The 20,603-nt window shown below is 35.8% G+C and overlaps 1 protein-coding gene and 2 non-coding genes across 3 annotated transcripts; 2 read left to right on the plus strand and 1 right to left on the minus strand.

Annotated features, from left to right (window-relative positions):
- Nucleotides 1-465: 465 nt before the first annotated feature.
- On the minus strand, nt 466-19,056 carry LOC138698446 (phenoloxidase-activating factor 2-like). The gene is made up of 7 exons (XM_069824376.1): nt 18,850-19,056; nt 14,701-14,810; nt 12,646-12,780; nt 8,675-8,799; nt 7,770-8,003; nt 3,322-3,523; nt 466-1,333 (listed from the first exon to the last, which is right to left on the minus strand). The coding sequence occupies exons 1-7, from the start codon at nt 19,010-19,012 to the stop codon at nt 1,172-1,174; spliced, it is 1,131 nt and encodes a 376-aa protein (XP_069680477.1). The 5' UTR covers nt 19,013-19,056; the 3' UTR covers nt 466-1,171.
- On the plus strand, nt 15,020-15,095 carry TRNAC-ACA (transfer RNA cysteine (anticodon ACA)). Its single transcript has one exon. It is a non-coding gene; the product is annotated as a tRNA-Cys (tRNA).
- Nucleotides 15,409-15,485, plus strand: TRNAC-GCA (transfer RNA cysteine (anticodon GCA)). Its single transcript has one exon. It is a non-coding gene; the product is annotated as a tRNA-Cys (tRNA).
- Nucleotides 19,057-20,603: the final 1,547 nt, after the last annotated feature.

Raw genomic sequence — 20,603 nt, forward strand, 5'->3', positions numbered from 1 at the left:
GATGTCAATGGTCCTGAAATATTTTAGGATGACAGATCTGTTAGAAATGTTCCATTTGTGAAAATCTAATAATAATCCGTGGTGCTACAGCCCACGAAGGGCCAAGACCAACCAGCCCGCTGCTGGCTTCACGCCCACATGCTGAAGCAGAGATGGACGATCATCTAACCAGAATCGAGGTATCGTGTGGTTAGCACGATGAGCCCTCCAGCCGTTATAGCTGGTTTGCGTAACTGGATTTTGCTGCCTATCATAGCTCCCCAAGTGCATCACGATGCTGGGTGGGCACCGGTCCCATACACTGACCAAAATTTCATGAGAAAATTTCTTCCCCCATGAGGACTCGAACCAGCGTGCATTTCGTAACGTGAGTCCTATGTAGGATGTCTTAGACCACGACGCCACGGCGTGGGACTTTGTATAATCTAATGCTATGAAATCCAGAAAACTGTATTCTTTAACATATTTATTTATATTTCTTACAAAACCCCATGTCAACTTTATCATTTTCAACAGTTAAAAGATTAATCAATTCAAAATATAATATACCCTTTCTACGAAATTTCAAATAATAAAAAAAAATGGCAACATCTGAATGTAAAACAAAATATAATTCCTGAGTATCCAAGGAAAAGTGCAGTTGCATCCTTTCAATTACTCACTATTAAAACACTTGAACAAAACAGAAATTTTTTTTCTTCACCACTTTGTCTATTGTGCAGTCTTCAGGAAGAAATGGATCAGAATCATCTTCAGCGATGTCCAGCCCTTTCCTCTAAGTCCACAGTGTGTGAGAAATATTGGAAAGCAAAAGAGTTAATGGCTTTATTGCCAAGAATTCAGCATTGTTAACAACAGTGTTTACTTTGGTAAATGCACTGTACATGTTGATCCTCAAGCTTTTAATTCTGTTCTTGGAATTAACATGGAGTTAACCCATTACACAACAGTAAAAAGGTTATGCAAAGCATTTTGAGCATGGTGTAGCAAATGTGACGGCAACAACAATATTCACATTACACATAAGGCAATAATAAAGGTCATGTTCACATATTCAAAGAACTGATGTTATTCTAAAGCAATTGCAGAAAAGCTTGTAAGGATTCATTTAACATAACCTTGCAGCCAAGATATTTCTTCTATAACTTAATCGTGTTCACTTCAGTTGCTTCTAGTAACCAGCAATCTTCTGGTTGATCCAGTTCATGTAGCTGGGTACATTGACGTACACTCCAGGCACACCTTTTGTTGCACATCCAATGCCCCAAGCAACGATGCCTGCTACATAGAATTGACCATTCTGCTGACACACCAGTGCTGAACCACCATCACCCTGTTAGCAGAATTGAGAAGGATGAGTATTGTGATGTATTATCTATATAACTGAATGAACAAGACTTTGTACTACTGCTATATGGCACTACTACTTTCTCAACATATGGAATTGTTTCTCTGGCTTTAACATACTCGCAGTACCTTACCTGTACATAGATTTCATTTAATATTAGCGAAAGTTGTCGGTGTCAAACTTGATGTCAAAAATTAAAAAAAAAAATAATAAATAAATAGAAATCAAAAGGAGTGCTTTGAAACAGTAGTTAGTAATGTTACTTCTGAAACTGTTCTGAACTTATTCTGGAAATTTAATTAAAATGACCGAATGGAAAATAAAATTTTGAAAACTGAATAATATTTCCTTAATTATTATGAATATGTTTTAGATTTGTTTTATTTTTTTTTCATCCACTATTTAAAATTAAGATGGAGAAGATTAACTCCATATGCAGATGAAATTATTGGGGATCATCAGTGTGGTTTTAGGCATAATAGATCAACTATTGATCAGATATTTTGTATTCTACAGATAATGGAGAAAAAATGGGAGTATAAGGGTACAGTGCATCAATTATTCATAGATTTCAAAAAGGCATATGGCGCAGTTAAGAGAGAAGTTTTATAAGGTATTCTTATTGAATTTGGTATTCCCAAGAAACTAGTTCGATTAATTAAAATGTGTCTCATTGAAACGTACAGCAGAGTACATATAGGTCAGTTTCTGTCAGATGCGTTTCCAATTCACTGTGGGCTAAAGCAAGGAGATGCACTATCACCTTTACTTTTTAACTTTGCTCTAGAGTATGTCATTAGGAAAGTCCAGGATAACAGAAAAGTTTGGAATTGAACGGATTACATCAGCTTCTTGTCTATGCAGATAACGTGAATATGTTAGGAGAAAATTCACAAACAATTAGGGAAAACACGTGAATTTTACTCGAAGCAAGTAAAGCGATAGCTTTGGAAGTAAATCCCGAAAAGACAAAGTATATGATTATGTCTCGTGACGAGAATATTGTACGAAATGGAAATATAAAAATTGGAAATTTATCCTTTGAAGAGATGGAAAAATTCAAATACCTGGGAGGAACAGTAACAAATATAAATGATACTCGGGTGGAAATTAAACACAGAATAAATATGGGAAATGCCTGTTATTATTCGGTTGAGAAGCTTTTATCATCCAGTCTGCTGTCAAAAAATCTGAAAGTTAGAATTTATAAAACAGTTATATTACCGGTTGTTCTTTATGGCTGTGAAACTTGGACTCTCACTTTGAGAGAGGAACATAGGTTAAGGGTGTTTGAGAATAAGGTGCTTAGGAAAATATTTGGGGCTAAAAGGGATGAAGTTACAGGAGAATGGAGAAAGTTACACAACGCAGAACTGCACACATTGTATCTTCACCTGACATAATTAGGAACATAAAATCCAGACGTTTGAGATGGGCAGGACATGTAGTACGTATGGGTGAATCCAGAAAGGCATATAGAGTGTTAGTTGGGAGGCCGGAGGGAAAAAGACCTTTAGGGAGGCCGAGACGTAGATGGGAAGATAATATTAAAATGGATTTGAGCGAGGTGGGATATGATGATAGAGACTGGATTGATCTTGCTTAGGATAGGGATCTATGGCGGGCTTATGTGAGGGCGGCAATGAACCTTCGGGTTCCTTAAAAGCCAGTAAGTAAGTAAGTACTATTTAAAATTGGAAATGAGGCTTTACGTAATTTATCAGCAACATAAAATTCAAACTAACATTGCCTATGATAGGAGACTTTTTGCGAAACTGTACGTAGATAAGTTGAATGGGAAATTTTATGGTGTGTAGTTCTACATGAAAAATGAAGATCAGCCAATAATGTCAATAATATAGCTACAGTAAATTCATTAAACTGTTCCAATCATTTGTAATAGCCCTGTATATCAATTTAAATAATAGGACACTTAGTATTTTCAAGATTTTGGCAGGTTGCAATGTACTCACTGTGCAGGCATCATAGCCCGACTCGCCTCCTGCACAAATGAAGCTGGTGGGATCATACTGGAACTGCGAGCCCAGACGTGTGGTCTGCAGCTTCGTTTGGCAGTCATATGCTGAAAGTACTGGAACTGTTGCCTTCCTCTCTATGTACTGATATTTACCATTAGTTCCAAATGCATCTTTGCCCCATCCAGCTACAGTGCATCTGTCACATTACAATGTTGTTATATGAAAATAATTACATCTAGTAAAAAGGTAAAAAGGTAAAGGTATCCCCGTAACATGCCATGAAGACACTTGGGGGGCATGGAGGTAGAGCCCCATGCTTTCCATGACCTCGGCACTAGAATGAGGTGGTGTGGTCGGCACCACGCTCTGACCGCCTTTTACCCCCGGGAAGGACCCGGTACTCAATTTTATAGAAGGCTGAGTGAACCTTGGGGCCGTTCTGAAAGTTTGGCAACGAGAAAAAATCCTGTCACCACCTGGGATCGAACCCCGGACCTTTCAGTCCGTAGCCAGCTGCTCTACCAACTGAGCTACCCGGCCGCCCAATTACATCTAGTAGTAGTCTTAAAGTGAGTGAAACTTTCCTTCTATGAAAGTGAAGATGAAATGCAAAAGTAACAAAATTATACAGATGATGAAATTAATGTACAGTAAAACCCTGATAAGACGCTGTTCAAGGGACCGGGTGTAAAACGCGTATTAACTGGGACCATATATTAGGTGGGTATACTAATTTTGACTTATATATAGTATCTATTAGCATTTTTCTTTATTGAAATACATGATTCATGAAAGGTAATACAATATTACTCCATTATGTAATTACTGTACTGTATGTCAAAAACATAATTTACAATATGTACTGTACTTAATTCTTTCGGAAAAAAAAAAAAAGGTCATTTATATTGTTTGCCGTGTGCATGTTCTCCAAGTCCTCATGTTTACCACACTTCAGTTTCTGCGATTACATCCTCCCGACGTCGCACCTGCAGTGATTGTGTCGCGATTTTTTATTATCATTCTTAATGTCGATGATGGGATTCCAAATGCATCAGAGAGTTGTTTCTGATTAAGACTACTGTTCTCATCGTACTTTTGTAAGATTTCCAATTTTTCCAACACAGAAAGGGCTTTTCGTTTAACACTCACATTCACAGACACTTCAATACACTAAAGGACAACAGACTGCCCAGCAGAAATTTCTAGAATTTTATTACTGCCGAGTGAGGAATGCTGTTTGAGAGAGGGTTAGCAAGAGGGTGAGGTATTGTAACTGTATGTAGGCTTTAACCACGCAGGTAAGGAGTCGAATAAGAGAGCGTAACAAGAGGGAGGGGTATATTAAGGTATGAAGTATGAAGGTTTAAATGCGCAGGTAAAGGGTCGAATACCAATACTTTTCAGGTTAATGGCACCAGTGAGTTCAATGACCAAGATGTTTCATTGCTGCTACAGTACATTACTGAAAATTACATTGAAAATATTCCAGCATATTATGCGGGACTTGAGCGCAACAAACGAGGTATTTTATAAAGGCGTTATATATAAAATGTGCAGGGACCAGACAAAAAGAGCATATTACACGGGATAGCGTAATAAGTGGGCGCGTCTTATCGAGGTTTTACTGTATTATAAAAAAAAAGTGTTGAAACAAAGCAAAGATGAAGAAACAAGTATATATATATATATATATATATCAGATTTAATGTTCAACAATTCAGACATGTACCTCGACTTCTATTACAGTAAAACACAGTGTAACCGAAACAGTGGAGTAAAATTGCATAATGTGTTTTTGAACCATGACATGCTCTTTTTTTTCTTTAAAAAAAATACTGTCTAAAATATAACTGCGTCTGTGAATGTTTGTGTGAGACAACTACCATCTTGTTCTCGTCCAACAGCAAGGCTACAAATAAGGTTGAATGCAGTAGTTGGAGAAAAATCTGTTTCTCATGCCTTCAATTCACTTGTTTTGTGTTCAGTAGTGGGCAGCTGGTGTACTGTATATTCGTCCTGTCAAGTGAAAGTTTTTTTTTTATTGCACCTTTTGTTCCACCTATCTCCTATCCCAAGAATTGTGGAATCAATTACAGCTGAATGAGAACTGACAATTGATTCCGCATGTATCCACTTAGGTAATGCTGTAGGTGTAAGTATTTGTTATTTAGTGCATAACTGCTTTGTTTTTTTTTTTTTGTTGTTTTTTTGTTGTTTTTTTTTTTGTTGTTTTTTTGTATGAAGGAATATGTTAGGAAAAAATCCACAAACGATTAGGGAAAACACGGGAATTTTACTTTTGAAGAGGTGGAAAAATTAAAATATCTTGAAGCAACAGTAACAAATATAAATGATACTCAGGAAGAAATTAAACACAGAATAAATATGGGAAATGCCTGTTATTATTCGGTTGAGAAGCTTTAATCATTCAGTCTGCTGTCAAAAAATCTGAAAGTTAGAATTTATAAAACAGTTATATTACCGGTTGTTCTTTATGGTTGTGAAACTTGGACTCTCACTTTGAGAGAGGAACATAGGTTAAGGGTATTTGAGAATAAAGTGCGTAGGAAAATATTTGGGGTTAAGAGGGATGAAGTTACAGGAGAATGGAGAAAGTTACACAACACAGAACTGCACGCATTGTATTCTTCACCTGACATAATTATGAACATAAAAGCCAGATGTTTGAGATGGGCAGGGCATATAGCACGTATGGGCGATCCAGAAATGTATGTAGTGTGTTGGTTGGGAGGCCGGAGGAAAAAAGACCTTTAGGGAGATCGAGACGTAGATGGGAAGATAATATTAAGATGAATTTGAGGGAGGTGGGATAAAATGATAGAGACTGGATTGGTCTTGCTCAGGATAGGGACCAATGGCAGGCTTATGTGAGGGCGGCAATGAACCTCCTGGTTCCTTAAAAGCCAGTAAGTAAGTAAGTAAGTAGTAGTATGAAGGAGGGGCCCAAAAGCTAGCTAGTGGACTTATAGTGCCTTAATGCTACTGTAATTGAAGTGATTTTTTTTTTCAGTCTTAAACAATAACGATCTTGTAGATCGTGCCATCTGTCAATCCAGCCTGCATATTTTAAGGTTCCGATGGAGTTCTACACTTCTGGATATGATATCACTGGACATTTGTGCATAGGGATTTATTAAGGATGTTGTTTATAAGAGGAAAGTTGGAGATATGGACGATTTGAAACAGCATATCATTGAAGCAGTTGTACTAATAACAGCTAATATTGTGACAGGAGCTTAAGTATTGTTTTGATATCTTTCGAGCTACAAATGGTATCTACATTGAAGTATACCGATGTAGATAAAACTTTTTGAGCTTCTCTATACAATATAGGAAAAACAAATTCAATAAATCTTAATTAAGATATATATGTATATTTTTGGATACCTCTAGCTGAGAAACCCAGTATATTTATTTGTTTATTTATTTTCGCCAACAATGGCAAAATTTATTCCAAATTCTTATTGGAGGCATGTATCATTATGTTCCAAGCCAGAATAAACGTCTCGAGATAGACTCTTTTGTCTAGAGCTGAGACGAGATGTTATGGCACCAACATGCTCGAAGTTTTAAATTGCCGGCAGCAGGGTAGAGGAGTGGGGGTTTTTGGGTTACGGTTCTCAAGCTCAGAGCGGCAGGCATATCCGTTTCATCTCTTTCTAAAAACATTCGTCTTACCTTAGTATCACCACTTTCCTACTCAAGAGTCCGAAGGTACCTAATGGAATTACGCCCACTATTCCATCTTTACATTCTTATTCTCCGTCCGAATCAGACGACTGATCTGTGCTGGAATCAGATGTCCCTAAGTTTATGGAAATGTTCTCCAAAATGCTGTCCATCACGTGCTCACTTTCAATGTAATTGTTCTCTACTTTCTTCACATATTCATACACTGATATCCATTTTTGGAACAAGCGATTGCAGAGTCGGCCTCTGCTTATAGGACTTCCTCATCAAAACTGTCTACAGCTGCAACAATCTTCTTCTTTGGCTGTGATTTTTCCGGACTGGAGAAAGAATCTGCTGTTCCTGCCTCAATATTTTTCCCTTCTTTCCTGATTCTTGCCAAGGTTCGCTTTGAAATACCAGTGGCAGCCAGTACTTTTGCACACACGCTTTTCATTGGAATTGGTATTCCATTTACAGCCTCTTCTGATATGAATTTCCTTGACTATGAACTACTCTATGATTTCACACCTTAGACAATGCCATAATCACGACGCTCAGAAGGGCAATGTTTTCATTATTAGCAATAGCGGTAGTAGCAGAACGATCTGAACACTTGGCATGCTAGTAACCAACTACCGAACACTTCTCCAGTTGAGTGTGAGGGCGAGTCCAAGCAAACGAACTAAAATGCGTCCCTCGCGCTGGTGCCATAACTTCTTGTCCGGACTCTACAATATGTTGTACCTTACCTTTGGCCTGTGAAAGCTGTATTTTGCTGGGTCATACAAGCGGTGTTAATGTTGGGATACACCCCTATTGGAGCTCTCTGAGATAACTTGATCACTGCTATGTCATTTCGAAGGTTTGCAGAATTAAACTGTGGATGTATGTATATATTGGAGACACCATAATCAATGTAACCATAGGGTTCTGTATTGCTTCTAATATCCCAATCTCCTAGACGTATTTTGAGTTGAGAATTTCTGTAACATTGAAAATATAAATAATTAACAGTGTGTTGCTTCAGTATTACAGTACAGTTTTTGTCAACTGATACATTTCAACGGACTTATACCCAGGACTCGAAATGGACGTTTTCACGAACCAGAATGGTCGTCAGAACATGGCTGAGAGAAAGGCCAGCTGAATGGTACCGAGATGGCATACAGGACCTAACATCTGGGTGGCGTAGGACCATAGATTTGATCGGAGACTGCATGGAAAAATAGGTGTTTGTAGCCAATTAATTGAGGAATAATGTGGTAAATTTTGATTTGTAATAAAACAACTTTGAATGAGAAAAAAAAATGATGTGCATTAGTTATTGAACTGCTTAGTACATAAAAACTCTTTGTTCTAGACTATTTATGTCGTGGCATAACTAACAATGAACAGTATAAATTACACATATTTATGACAATTTTAACACAGAACTAAGTAACACATTAACTCACTAATAGACTCCAAACCAAACTGTCTGGCGTGACTCAGTGCCTCCCTGTGTCTTTTTCACTCCACGATTATGCCTGAACTGCCACAGTAAGGACCCGTGCTCTGACAGTCACTAATGCTATTAATTGCTCTGTAGCTACCCTCCTCCTACCACAGAGTCTGTGATTTTAATGATGGTATTTAAATTCTTTTCAGTACTTACACGCAGGTGGCTACTTTATGGGCAGCGGTAAGAACATGACTGGGGCCCACAAGTACTCCGCCACCAATGTAGTCATAGTCAGGGCCCAGTATGATTGCTGACCATGGAAACTCTGCAAATAGTGCCTAGAAGAAAAAGTAGCTTTAATGTAGTACACTTTATGACAGTAGCATTACTATAGGCCTACAACTGGCAAAACTCCGTTGTAGGAGGTTACTAAACCTTATCGCTGTGCTGGAGGCGGAGTCTGGAGTTTCCCTTTATTAATCTGAACCATTGTCGCTACAGACTGAAACTCATCTGACAGATCACTGCTATCAGTATGCTCTACTATTGGCTGACAATTTGGAATGAGGAGATGAATAGTATTTTGTGTCACTCTTTAAGATTGACGTATGCGCAGACCAATGGAGTTTTGTAAGTTGTTCCCCTATAATAGCTATCTTTTTTTCATTTTACATTATCGTACAGAGATTGATTAATTACCTAATTATTTATCCTAAAATGTAAATGGCATTTAATAAGATGAATTCTAATGTTTCATTATTCGGGATAGTGGTCTTTTCTCCTAATACTATTATTACCCCAAATTCTGTATTTCGGTACTGGTATTAATAAAACATAATATTATTCATGATTTACTTATTCAGATAAAGATTGTAAAATCAACATTGAAACATTAATATTGCAGAATACGCAACTGATGATTCATTATGCACAATTCAATTAGGGGTCTATAATAGAAATTTGAAAGCATCGTGAACTGCAAATAGTTTACTCGACACTTTTAAGAAATCATTGTTTCATGAAAGTCTAAAATAAATTTACAATAACGAGAAATACAATGCTCCCTTTTTTATGATCTTATAGCTGTGCAGCACTTACACTGTATGCATCTGTGCTACTGGCTTCCGTCATGTGGCTCACAAGATAGTCACTCATCATTGCCGCTAATTGTTATTACATTAAAAATTAAAAATGTAGGTAGCTTCATCTTGAAATGTTCGACATGAAGTGAGTTGCCTAGAATCAAACTGCACTTTCTCCAAATTATGAAATATGGGATTAAGGTAGGCTATGTTTCAGTGGAGAATTTTGCAGGAATGTGATAAACTGCTCTTTTGGAGTCAAATTGGAATTTATCTGCTTTAGCTTTAGTAGTAAAATCATTGTGTGGAGTCTAACTGCACTAGTTTTTTTTGTCTTTTCCGACATCAGATTTTTGGATAAAGTGCAGTTTGATTCTAGGTGACTCAAATGTAATATCATTTAGGCTTTCTTGGTTAAAAATGTCTCTGCTTATCCTTTTTGTCTTTTAAACACTGATATATACATACTGGTACCTTTGGGCATTAATAGTTTGTTAAAAAGAAGGGCCTATTATTTTCCCATAGTGCACCATACTCCTATTTTCACATCATGAAGAAGGTTGACTTGTTCAGAGCTCCAGTACTTGTTGTTTTGGCTATTTACTTACTCCATAAAGATAAAAACAAGCTCATCCCAAAACAGGAAGAGATTAGGGTCAATTTCGCCACCATGCATTCCATTTAAAATCTACTGACAAAATTGATGCCTGATTACAGGATCACCAGGTCGTAATTCGAAGGCTTAATGTGAAATTAACGTAACTACAATCGGTGTTTTATTCATAACAAAGTTCTTAACAGACAATACGCTTATTTCACATGAACTATACCATTATGTTTTGTAGTTTCGAATTGTATGATATACAAGACTGTTCGGAACTGAGTTACGAATTTTTGTGACCAAGTAGAAGAACGAATTTGCTATCGATTTGTCAATATTCACAAGATAATGGATCATTGAACAATTTGTAATGGTAACAACACCTAGGAATCTTTCCTGTTATCAACTTCGAACTTCATGGGCCGAATTTGTTAATACAATAAATTAAACAACAATACTATATCTGTGTGCCATTTTAAACTAAAATTATAATTAAGAACACGCGAGAGTGCAACTAGTGTTGCTTTGGGTTCCACTGAGACTCATGTGAACCTTTGCCGAGACTAGAGTGTGTCTGTGATGAATATTACACAATCACTTGTAATGTTGTCATGTTCTATTTCGTACATGATTTGTCAAATTATCTGTGAAAAAATTGTGCTCTGTATCAGAGATACACTAGCACATAGAATACGTCACCCAGTTTCGGGAATGAAACTACAGTTGTATTGGTTTGAATGTTTTATTTTCTTTCGATTTACAAATGTAGAGTATGGGTCTATGATGTGAGAAGTAATTAATGAAGTTATGTGCACTATATCAGTACTCAGTATTTTCTCTTCATATGAAGCAGCATCCTAGCTCACAACAAATTTTTCACTAGATTCACTCAAAGTGTATCGTATATGTGTATTATCACTTTAATATTGCAGGACTCGCGATTACAAATCAAGCGAGTAGGGTCGTACAGGTCTGTAGCTGTTCTCGATGCTATGATATTACTGAAAGGCAATGCAGCATGATTAATTTTAAAAGCAAATTCGCGCCCTCATGCCTGTAGTGAGGGGATGTAGTTTCATTGAGCGTGGTTACATTAGTTCATCATCTAACTACTGATAACATTAGCTTTCGGCCAGTGGCAGTGCGTCAATAAGAGCACAAAAGCACGTGAACACTTTGTTTCCATTAATGCACGACTAGTTATATTATTTAATACCGTATTGACGTAGTGGGGATGTATTTTATCAGAATCGAGTATTTTAAACTTCCCGCATCTTGCATAAACTTCTTATGTAAACTTGGCAAATGCTTTCACGTACAAACCGTGCTCTTTTCAAGAAGCTTACAGGAATTTCACGCATGCGCGGGAGAAAATTGTCTTTTGAAGGCTGCTTATGACTCGTCAAGAGCACAAAGCATTAAGTGAACAGTGAATCTATCTTACAGATGTCAGGTGCATTGATGCCTATTGTTCACGTGCTGTATCTCGAGGAGGAAATTTAATAGCCTGTAGGTGTCAGCATTTCTCACTGTCGGAGTGTTTACTTTGTGTGGATGTGTGTACAGTGCTGCTACGAGAGTGTAGTTTGTGAATTACTATACTTTAGTGTTAGCATAATAGCATAATTTGGCTTTCAAACACGTGCTGGTTGATTGTGGTAGTGGTATGAATTTAAGTAGGCCTATGTGTATGGTGGTGTATATTATTTAAGCATAATATATGCTGGCATGTATTTATAGTAATCAATCTATGCGAATGGGATTCAGTAGGCCTACTGGTATAGGCTATAGCGTATCAGTGTGTTGTGAACCAAAATGTATTACTGAACACACACTTTTGTAAATAACGGCATTGTGGTATGTATTAATTTTTAACAAACATAAACAATGAACTCTGTTCAAGCAATTTTGAACAGTAAAGAAGTGGGTAAACTGACTTACCAGGAAAAATTGTAAGTAAAAAGACTGGTATTTTATTATTATTATTATTATTATTATTATTATTATTATTATTATTATTATTATTATTATTATTATTATTATATGTTTTGAATTTATATACGGTTTTTCGATAGTGAAACATTGGAATCAAGACATTTCATATTAGGCTAAACGTACGATTTCAAATTCTCTTTGGTTTTGGAACACAAAATTGTGAACACACGTAAAATTTTGTCACGAGCCGCCACTGCTTTCAGCATAATCTTGTTACAGTAAGCATTTTAATTTCTGACATTTTTTGTTTCAGCACAGATCCCAAAATGGGTGTCCGTACTCAATGTAGGAAAAGAATACGGTATTTTACATCAAAATAAAAGATAATATGATTGTTTATTACTTTCAGTCTAGCTATTATTAGTGTGTTGCAATAAGGAAGCTGTTTGACATTGAAATGCCAGAACTGGCTGCTGTTGAGATATCAGATATGTTGATGAATATTATAACAATAAACAAATGAAGATCTTTCCTCATCAAGACTTTTAAATGTTGCTTACACTCACCTGTCCTGGCTGCAGCTTTACATTTTGAATTCTTATTGGAGTCCTAGTGCCACATCCTGATGGTGGTATGGTTGTCTGTTGCTGGATATAACAGCAGTATATGAGGTTCGATGAACATTGAACTCCATTCGGTGGCTGGAAAAATATATCATATAAATGAAACAGTACCAGTATTTATTTCAGATGCAGCAAAGTAAGAAAAATTTCACAGTAATAAACATGCATGAACAATGTCATATGTAAGTACATTTAATACTTAATCAAATACTGATAAGTATCAGCAATGCATGCATCTCTAGTTGAATAATTTTAATATCACAGTCTAGTATATACAGTCGCGAAGCTCAATACGTAGTAAATATGCAAACATTAGATAATTGCTCACCACTAGGATCGCTAATATCGCCTCATTACAGGCAATGCAAAATAGTACTGTCACAGTCTATTGTTTCTAGCACCCTCAAAACTCAAGCTTCGTGACTGTATATAGTAGACTGAGGTATCATCTTATACGGTAATACCGATGAATTTTTTAATTGTACAATTTCTTCGTAATTTTGTTTTTTACCTTCAATTTGTCTATACATTTATTGTTCTTATGTATATAAACTATTACACTTGTTGTAAAAAATATGTTTAACATTAAATAACATTGTTCGGGAGTAACTAGGATGAAACCGACAGATTTTCGCATAACACAGACGCAATTCCATCTTTGAATGCTAATGACCCAATATCAATGGCATACCTATGATTATTTATAGGAACATGTCACATGTAAATGAAATAATAAAGACAGATCTATCTAAAAAGATGTTTATTTTATTCCCAGAAAATGTGTACATTGTTTAAACAATAACTCAAAAACTTGTATGTCTTAATACTTTTCCTAATCAGACTTTCAAGCACTTGCTATACCGTATGGCTAAACCATACAAGTTGGATCTGGACATACTGCAAGTGAATACACGTTAATAAATTCGACCTTTTCAAAAATGCAATCAATCTCTTATGGTTTTTGGCTTACGCAACTGCTATGCTGAGAGCATGATTCAGTAACGTTGACAATTGAAAGCGTATGACATCACGCAGATAAACATATTTACAAGAAGCAGTCACGCAGAATATATGAGACTTTATAGGAAAGGAAACGTGAGGAGATAGGTTATTCCCAATCTAGCAATACCATACCAAAACAACTAATGTACCAGTACTCAAATGAAAAAAGACTAATGATAACATAAATAGGCCTACTTTGTTTGTTGTAAATAAATAAATCAATCAATCAATAATGTATTGGTACATATAGCGATATTCCAATGATAGTTCAATTTTATTCCAGGATGAAGTTGTTTTAATAAAAAGCCTAATATTTAACGTTATTCAACATTAATCTTGGGATCAAGATTCCCTAATCATTTTTATTTCATTATACCACATCAGAAAGAGATTTCGTAAGGACATTTATTTCAAGACAGGTACCAGCACTGGATTTTAAGAAACGAGAACTTTTCAAATCTAGCTTTCAGGTGATTTGAATAATTTCAAGAGAAAAATTGTATACTGGTATTTTTATGAATTTCATCATTGGTAATAAATTATTTCGTATGATTTTTCTGTATTAAATTCTGAGTGAACACTGCCTTTCCTTATTTCCTGTATTAATAATACAGTATAATACCTAATTGCTTATCTAATGGTAACTTAATGATGCTGTATTGATTTTGAAGTTTTCTATCTTTAATGGAATTGGTAACAGTGAAATGTTATTTGGAAAAATGAGTACGAAAATTTGCCGTAGGCTTATCTGACATTCGCCTTACATTTTTAAAAACCTCAGAAAAAATCCAACCAGATAATTAGCCCAGCCGGAAGTCGAGCCCATGCTCAAAGACAGGTTCGGATCAGCTGGCAAATACACTACATCTGCTTCGTCATGTTGGAAACTTCATTTCAAATCCCACAGTCAAAGTGGAAATTATGGCTTATAGATCTCTATAGAAAACAATTACCGTATTATAGTTGCCAAGAAAATGTGAAATTTTATTATCTTACCGTTGTCACTATGCGGATGTCAATGATGCCTGACCCATCTGTCCCTGATGGAGGAGACTGGCAATAAGAAGAAGGAACACAGACACAGTTGCTGGTGCCTCCAGATCTATCTGCTCAAACAATTCAGTCATTAAATTGATGCTATCAAAGTTAGTATAATAGGCAGGAAATTGAGATCAAATGAAATACTCTTATTGAATATGGCCACAAAGTCATATATATGCGCTCCTGCATATACATGACGTGTATCGTTTCAAATGCAGGCAGTAAGGCCGTAAAAACATTACGAGAGAGGTTCGGCCGGCGCCGTGGATCATGTCCCGGCATAGCTCAGTTGGAAAGAGCGCTCAGCACACAGAGCTGAGAGGTCCTGGGTTCGATTCCCAGTGCCGGTATGAATTTTTCTCGTATTAAATGGTAATAATACACATTGGCTACTTTATAGTAGACGTGTAATATTCAATGAAGTGGGCGAGACCTCATACTTAATGAATATTGATGTATTAACTGTTAACAGTTGTTACTAACTGTTGTTGTTGAATATGGCCACAAAGTCATATATATATATATATATATATATATATATATATATATATATATATATATATATATGCGCTCCTGCATATACATGACGTGTATCGTTTCAAATGCAGGCAGTAAGGTCGTAAAAACATTACGAGAGAGGTTCGGCCGGCGCCGTGGATCATGTCCCGGCATAGCTCAGTTGGAAAGAGCGCTCAGCGCGCAGAGCTGAGAGGTCCTGGGTTCGATTCCCGGTGCCGGAACGAATTTTTCTCGTATTAAATGGTAATAACAGAGGTTACATCATGAATTCATTTGTATACATAATAACTCAAATGGTTTAGTAAAAGCTTTGATGGTAGGCACAGGTTTTCTAGTTAAATAGTTTTTCAATAACAACTCATATCCACCAGATTCATCCTGCAGCACTATGTCTCTAGTAACTGTCACAACTAAACCCTCATTAATGATCATATAATCTGAAATAAGTATATGCATTATTTTCGTGAATTGTTAAGTACTGGTACAAGGCGTACTGCAATTACATTGCTTAAAACAAATACATTTACAATTTACAATACATAATTATATGGATGATTTATAAAATTATAACATAAAGGATGTGACATATCGTTACTTCAGAACAACAGTGGGATATCTTGCAAAAATCATATTTTAAGTAATGAATATTAAAATTGTTATTGAACATCGAGTGCAATGTGTAAACAAAGTTTCTTGTTATAACTACTGAAGTTTTCCTGGCGACGTGATAATTCGAAATTTTCTCGGGCTTCCAGCCAGGTCATGAGTTGGTGATCCATCGACGTTTCGAGGATGTTCATCTTCCTCATCTTCAGGGTTAAATGATATCTGAGGTTACCCAGCTCCTTAAGCCGGAAAGCACAAAGCAAGACGACACGTCGGCCACATTCTCACCGCGGTCCACACTAATAACAGTCAATCGGCGCACAGCTCCTCTGCTGACTCCCTCTGGCACTATCAATTAAGGAGCTGGGTACCCTCAGATATCATTTAACCCTGAAGATGAGGAAGATGAACATCCTCGAAATGTCGGTGGATCACCAACTCATGACCTGGCTGGAAGCCCGAGAAAATTTCGAATTAAGTTTCTTGTTGTTTTAGCTTCATATTAAATCAAAAGTTTGTTTACACATTGTACTCGATGTTCAATAGCAATTTTTATCCTCATTATTTAAAATATGATTTTTGCAAGATATCGCACTGTTGTTCAGAGGTAACGATATTAGAAATTTAATATTTATTTGTATAACACAAATTTCAGGGTGGCGTTCTACATTTAAAATTCTATTCATGTGTTTAGTATTGCTGTTTTCTGGATTTTATTGTAGATTCAATTCCCTTTCATTTTTGTTGAATGTCTTTGGGTAACTCGTTGGTTATTGCAACCATTCACTACCTTCTACTACAGTAGGCTTATGTTTCTCATGGCATGCAAGAAAGACGGGTTAATGCTTTTCTCTTACAGTTTTTTCACTTCTACATTAACAAAAATTTAATGAATCAATGAAACTGAGAGATGAAATAACTTTACAAATACACAAATAAAACATACTGTTATGTATATTGCGTTTCATACATTAAATTTTGACAGTTTCACTCAAACATTTCACACAAAATTATCCGTTACATTCTCCACCAGTCGTGGCTATATCATGAAGAGGAGTCTTGAAATGCATATCGTATTGCTGCTAATATCTGGAAAACAAGTTTTTATAAGGTCGAGGATCAGTGACAGTTTAAGTTTGGATTCAGGCTTTTGGCATGCCTTGCATATGGTATACACTTTTTGGTAGATAGGTAAATACGTAGATATATTTATCCTGGACCAAAGCGAAGAAAGGGAGATTTACCTTGGATCATAACAAAGAAATGGTGGTACCACTAGAGTATGTCATCATTGTATGTGAAAATGTTCGATAAAATCATCGATTGGAGTATAAAAGACAGGAAGATATTTTGGGTGGGTTTATAGTTACCATAAACTGCAGGAAAGAATGAAAAATTACTCATTAAATGAAATTCTCTTCAATCTGCACACCAATGGACAACTGCATATTTGATCTACAGTGAACATCGTGTATTCAGCTTATAGCTGGACACATGTATTAAGAAGTAAGAACATTGTGTCTCTATAGTGGTTTGCTGCAATTTGGAGGTTATTTTCAATTATTTAAGGTGATGCGATACTGAAATTTCTAAAATCCACAATTTTTTAGCTAGAGAGTCGAAATTTTTACTATATATGCATATCAATATCATAATCACACATTGTGAATTTCAATCTTTCCTCATAAAACTTAAAAAAAAAAAAAAAAATTAAACTTTTTTTTTAATTTTATTAGTGAAAATCCTATTTCTAGAAAAATTATTATTTTTTAAACCTAATTTTTTCCTAAAGGTAACACTGCATATTGTACAATGGAACATTAGTAATGCCCTACTCTAATTTGTTCATTTGTAAATAAAAATATATAATTTCTTCAATGTTCAAATATTAATAAAAAATAATACTCCTTTACATATAATTCTCTAGCAATAAAACTATGCTGAATACAGCCAATTAAATGCTCCATTTCACAACAGAAACGTTAATCAATAAGTATGCCAAGATTCTTCACTCTAGCTTTAAGCAATGAAAAATAAAATGAATATTTGTCATTGAAAATGTAGAAAATTTATTTTTTAAGATACTGTAATTAAATTTAAAACTTTGGTTACACATAACTCGTGCATTAACTCAACTTCTACCATTTATATAAAGGTATACTTATTATTAATATATTGAGATAAAATTTTCATGAAACCGTACATTTTTAGTGCAAAAATAAAAAAATGAACAAATTTGTCAAAATTCGACTATTTTCAATACCGGTAGCGCATCATCTAGAGTAAATTTTCTCTTCTGTGTGTGGTGCGACAAAATATCGAAATTTCACCAAGGAAAATGGTAAAAAATAATAATCTCCAGAGGGGGAAATTTTGAGTTTGCTATGTCATCCCTTCAACTTTTCAATGGCTCCCGTATAAACACCACTGATATGCTTCTTTATAACAATGTATTAGCACAGTCTAGTATATACAGTCACGAAGCTCAATACGTAGTAAATATGCATCCCTAGATAGTTGCTAACCACTAGGATTGCTACTATCGCTTCATTACAAACAATGCGAAATAGTACCTGCACAGTCTATTGTTCCTAGTACTCTCATAAACTCAAGCTTCGTGACTGTATATACTAGACTACAGTATTAGCACAGTCTAGTATATACAGTCGCGAAGCTCAGTATGTAGTAAATATGCAAACATTAGATAGTTGCTCACCACTAGGATTGTTAATATTGTCTCATAACAGGCAATGCAAAATAGTACCGTCACAGTCTATTGTTTCTAGCACCCTCAAAACTCAAGCTTCGTGACTGTATATAGTAGACTGTGGTATTAGGTTGGTGCATAAGTTCGTAGCATTTTCGTTGCCACGGTAGCTGTGTCACTATAGTACTATTAAATGAATGAAAGTACAGAAAAATGCTACAAACTTATGCACCAATCTAATATTTCTGTTATTAGATTATACTTTGTCTTACCACTTATTGTAGGAGAATCTATGTTGACGTTTACATCAATTTCCTCCACATCTCGAGATGAGAAAGTTGTAGAAATCATATCATCATTGAATACCACCTGATCACCAGCTGACAATGTAGAACCTACAAACACGAGCACTGTTGCTATTGTCTTCAAAGCCATAGTTGACTGTGTCTTGCTTTTTGAATTTCAGAACTAAAATTGAACATACCGATAATGTCTCCATAGTACTAATACAAAAAAGGAATTCCCCATTCTGTAGCTTCTCAATAACCTTGACTAATACAATTTGTTCCACTATGCATCATTATTAATAATTGGATTTATAATCTTTAGAATTGCTGATTACAAAGGAAGTGTGGTCATTGACTCGAAACAGGACTGTTATGGATCAGTGATTTCATATGCTGTTTGACAATATGAGGAAGTATAATTAGTTGTAACATATAGCTACAACAATATGCCTACAATGTTTCACAACGCTTTAATAGCAAGAATCATGTTACTGATTATAGGCCAGCACGAGCAGAATGACCTTGTGGACATATTCGCCATAAATGCTATTCTAGGAAGAATGATTAACTGATTATATGTGATATACCTGGAAGTAAAATTAGGTAATCCCTTATTTAATGACTTTTTAAACTATAGAGGTGTTTTAGAGAACTTGTAATCTTATAGATTTTGTAGCAGAAATTTTGGAAGAATATTCTTATATAAAATTTGGGAAAGAAGCTTTTGTTAGTAGTGAAGAAGACAACTTCCTTAAACTTCCTAGGGAAATTCCCTACTATTGAGACGGGATTTTCAAAGGACTAGTACTGTTTATTGTAAAAAATACTTCTCGTAAATTTTACAAATGATAGACGGCATTAAGATAAATGGCTCATAAATGCTGAGACTAAAAGGAAGGCAGAAAATTTAAGAAAGATTGGAGTATTCTGGGTTTGCAGTGAAATACCTGCACTTGGGCAAAAAAAATTGTTCATGAAATTTTACAAGGTGCTGCTACATATATTAATATTACAGCTACTAACATGAGAAATTCAAGAAATAAGGACACAGGGAATAATGATGCATAATATATACGTCACTGTGTACGTTAACAGAAAACCACAATTTCAAGTCACACAGAGTTGTGTGTACTCGATGTGGGTCTCTGGCGTTTCGTCAGCCCACGCGAGCTGTGTGGATATAAAGGGAAAGGTTGAGACGGTGTCGGGTAGAGTTCCCGGGTAGCTCAGTTGGCAGAGCGCTGGTACGTTCAACCAGAGGTCCCGGGATCGATACCCGGCCCCAGAACAATTTTTCCCTTGAAATTATTCATTTTAAAATTCCTTTGCAGAGTGAAAAGTTAAACTTGTTCCGATCAAATTTCTGCACATTTAAAGGACAAAACTAAAATTCTTCCAATTATTTATTATCATAATACACTGCTGTCTTACATTGACTGAGTCCACACCTGTGGAGTAACGGTCAGCGTGTCTGGTCGTGAAACCAGGTGGCCCGGGTTCAAATCCCGGTCGGGGCAAGTTACCTGGTTGAGGTTTTTTCCGGGGTTTTCCCTCAACCCAATACGAGCAAATGCTGGGTAACTTTCGGTGCTGGACCCCGGACTTATTTCACCGGCATTATCACCTTCATTTCATTCAGACGCTAAATAACCTAGATGTTGATACAGCGTCGTAAAATAACCCAATAAAATAAATACATTAACTGAGCATATCGGAATTAAATCAATGACTTTCCCAAA

This window comes from Periplaneta americana, chromosome 4, assembly GCF_040183065.1.
Source record: "Periplaneta americana isolate PAMFEO1 chromosome 4, P.americana_PAMFEO1_priV1, whole genome shotgun sequence".
NCBI classification, from domain to species: Eukaryota; Metazoa; Arthropoda; class Insecta; order Blattodea; family Blattidae; genus Periplaneta; species Periplaneta americana.

What these genes read in the sequence shown, in the direction of transcription:
- LOC138698446 (XM_069824376.1), bottom strand. Translation starts at nt 19,012, where the DNA reads ATGGCTTTGAAGACAATAGCAACAGTGCTCGTGTTTGTAGGTTCTACA. An exon ending in CATAAAGTAGCCACCTGCGT is followed by an intron (nt 8,004 to 8,674) that starts GTAAGTACTGAA and finishes TCAATGTTACAG; the next exon opens with AAATTCTCAACTCAAAATAC. An exon ending in ACAGCTTTCACAGGCCAAAG is followed by an intron (nt 3,524 to 7,769) that starts GTAAGGTACAAC and finishes GTAATGTGACAG; the next exon opens with ATGCACTGTAGCTGGATGGG.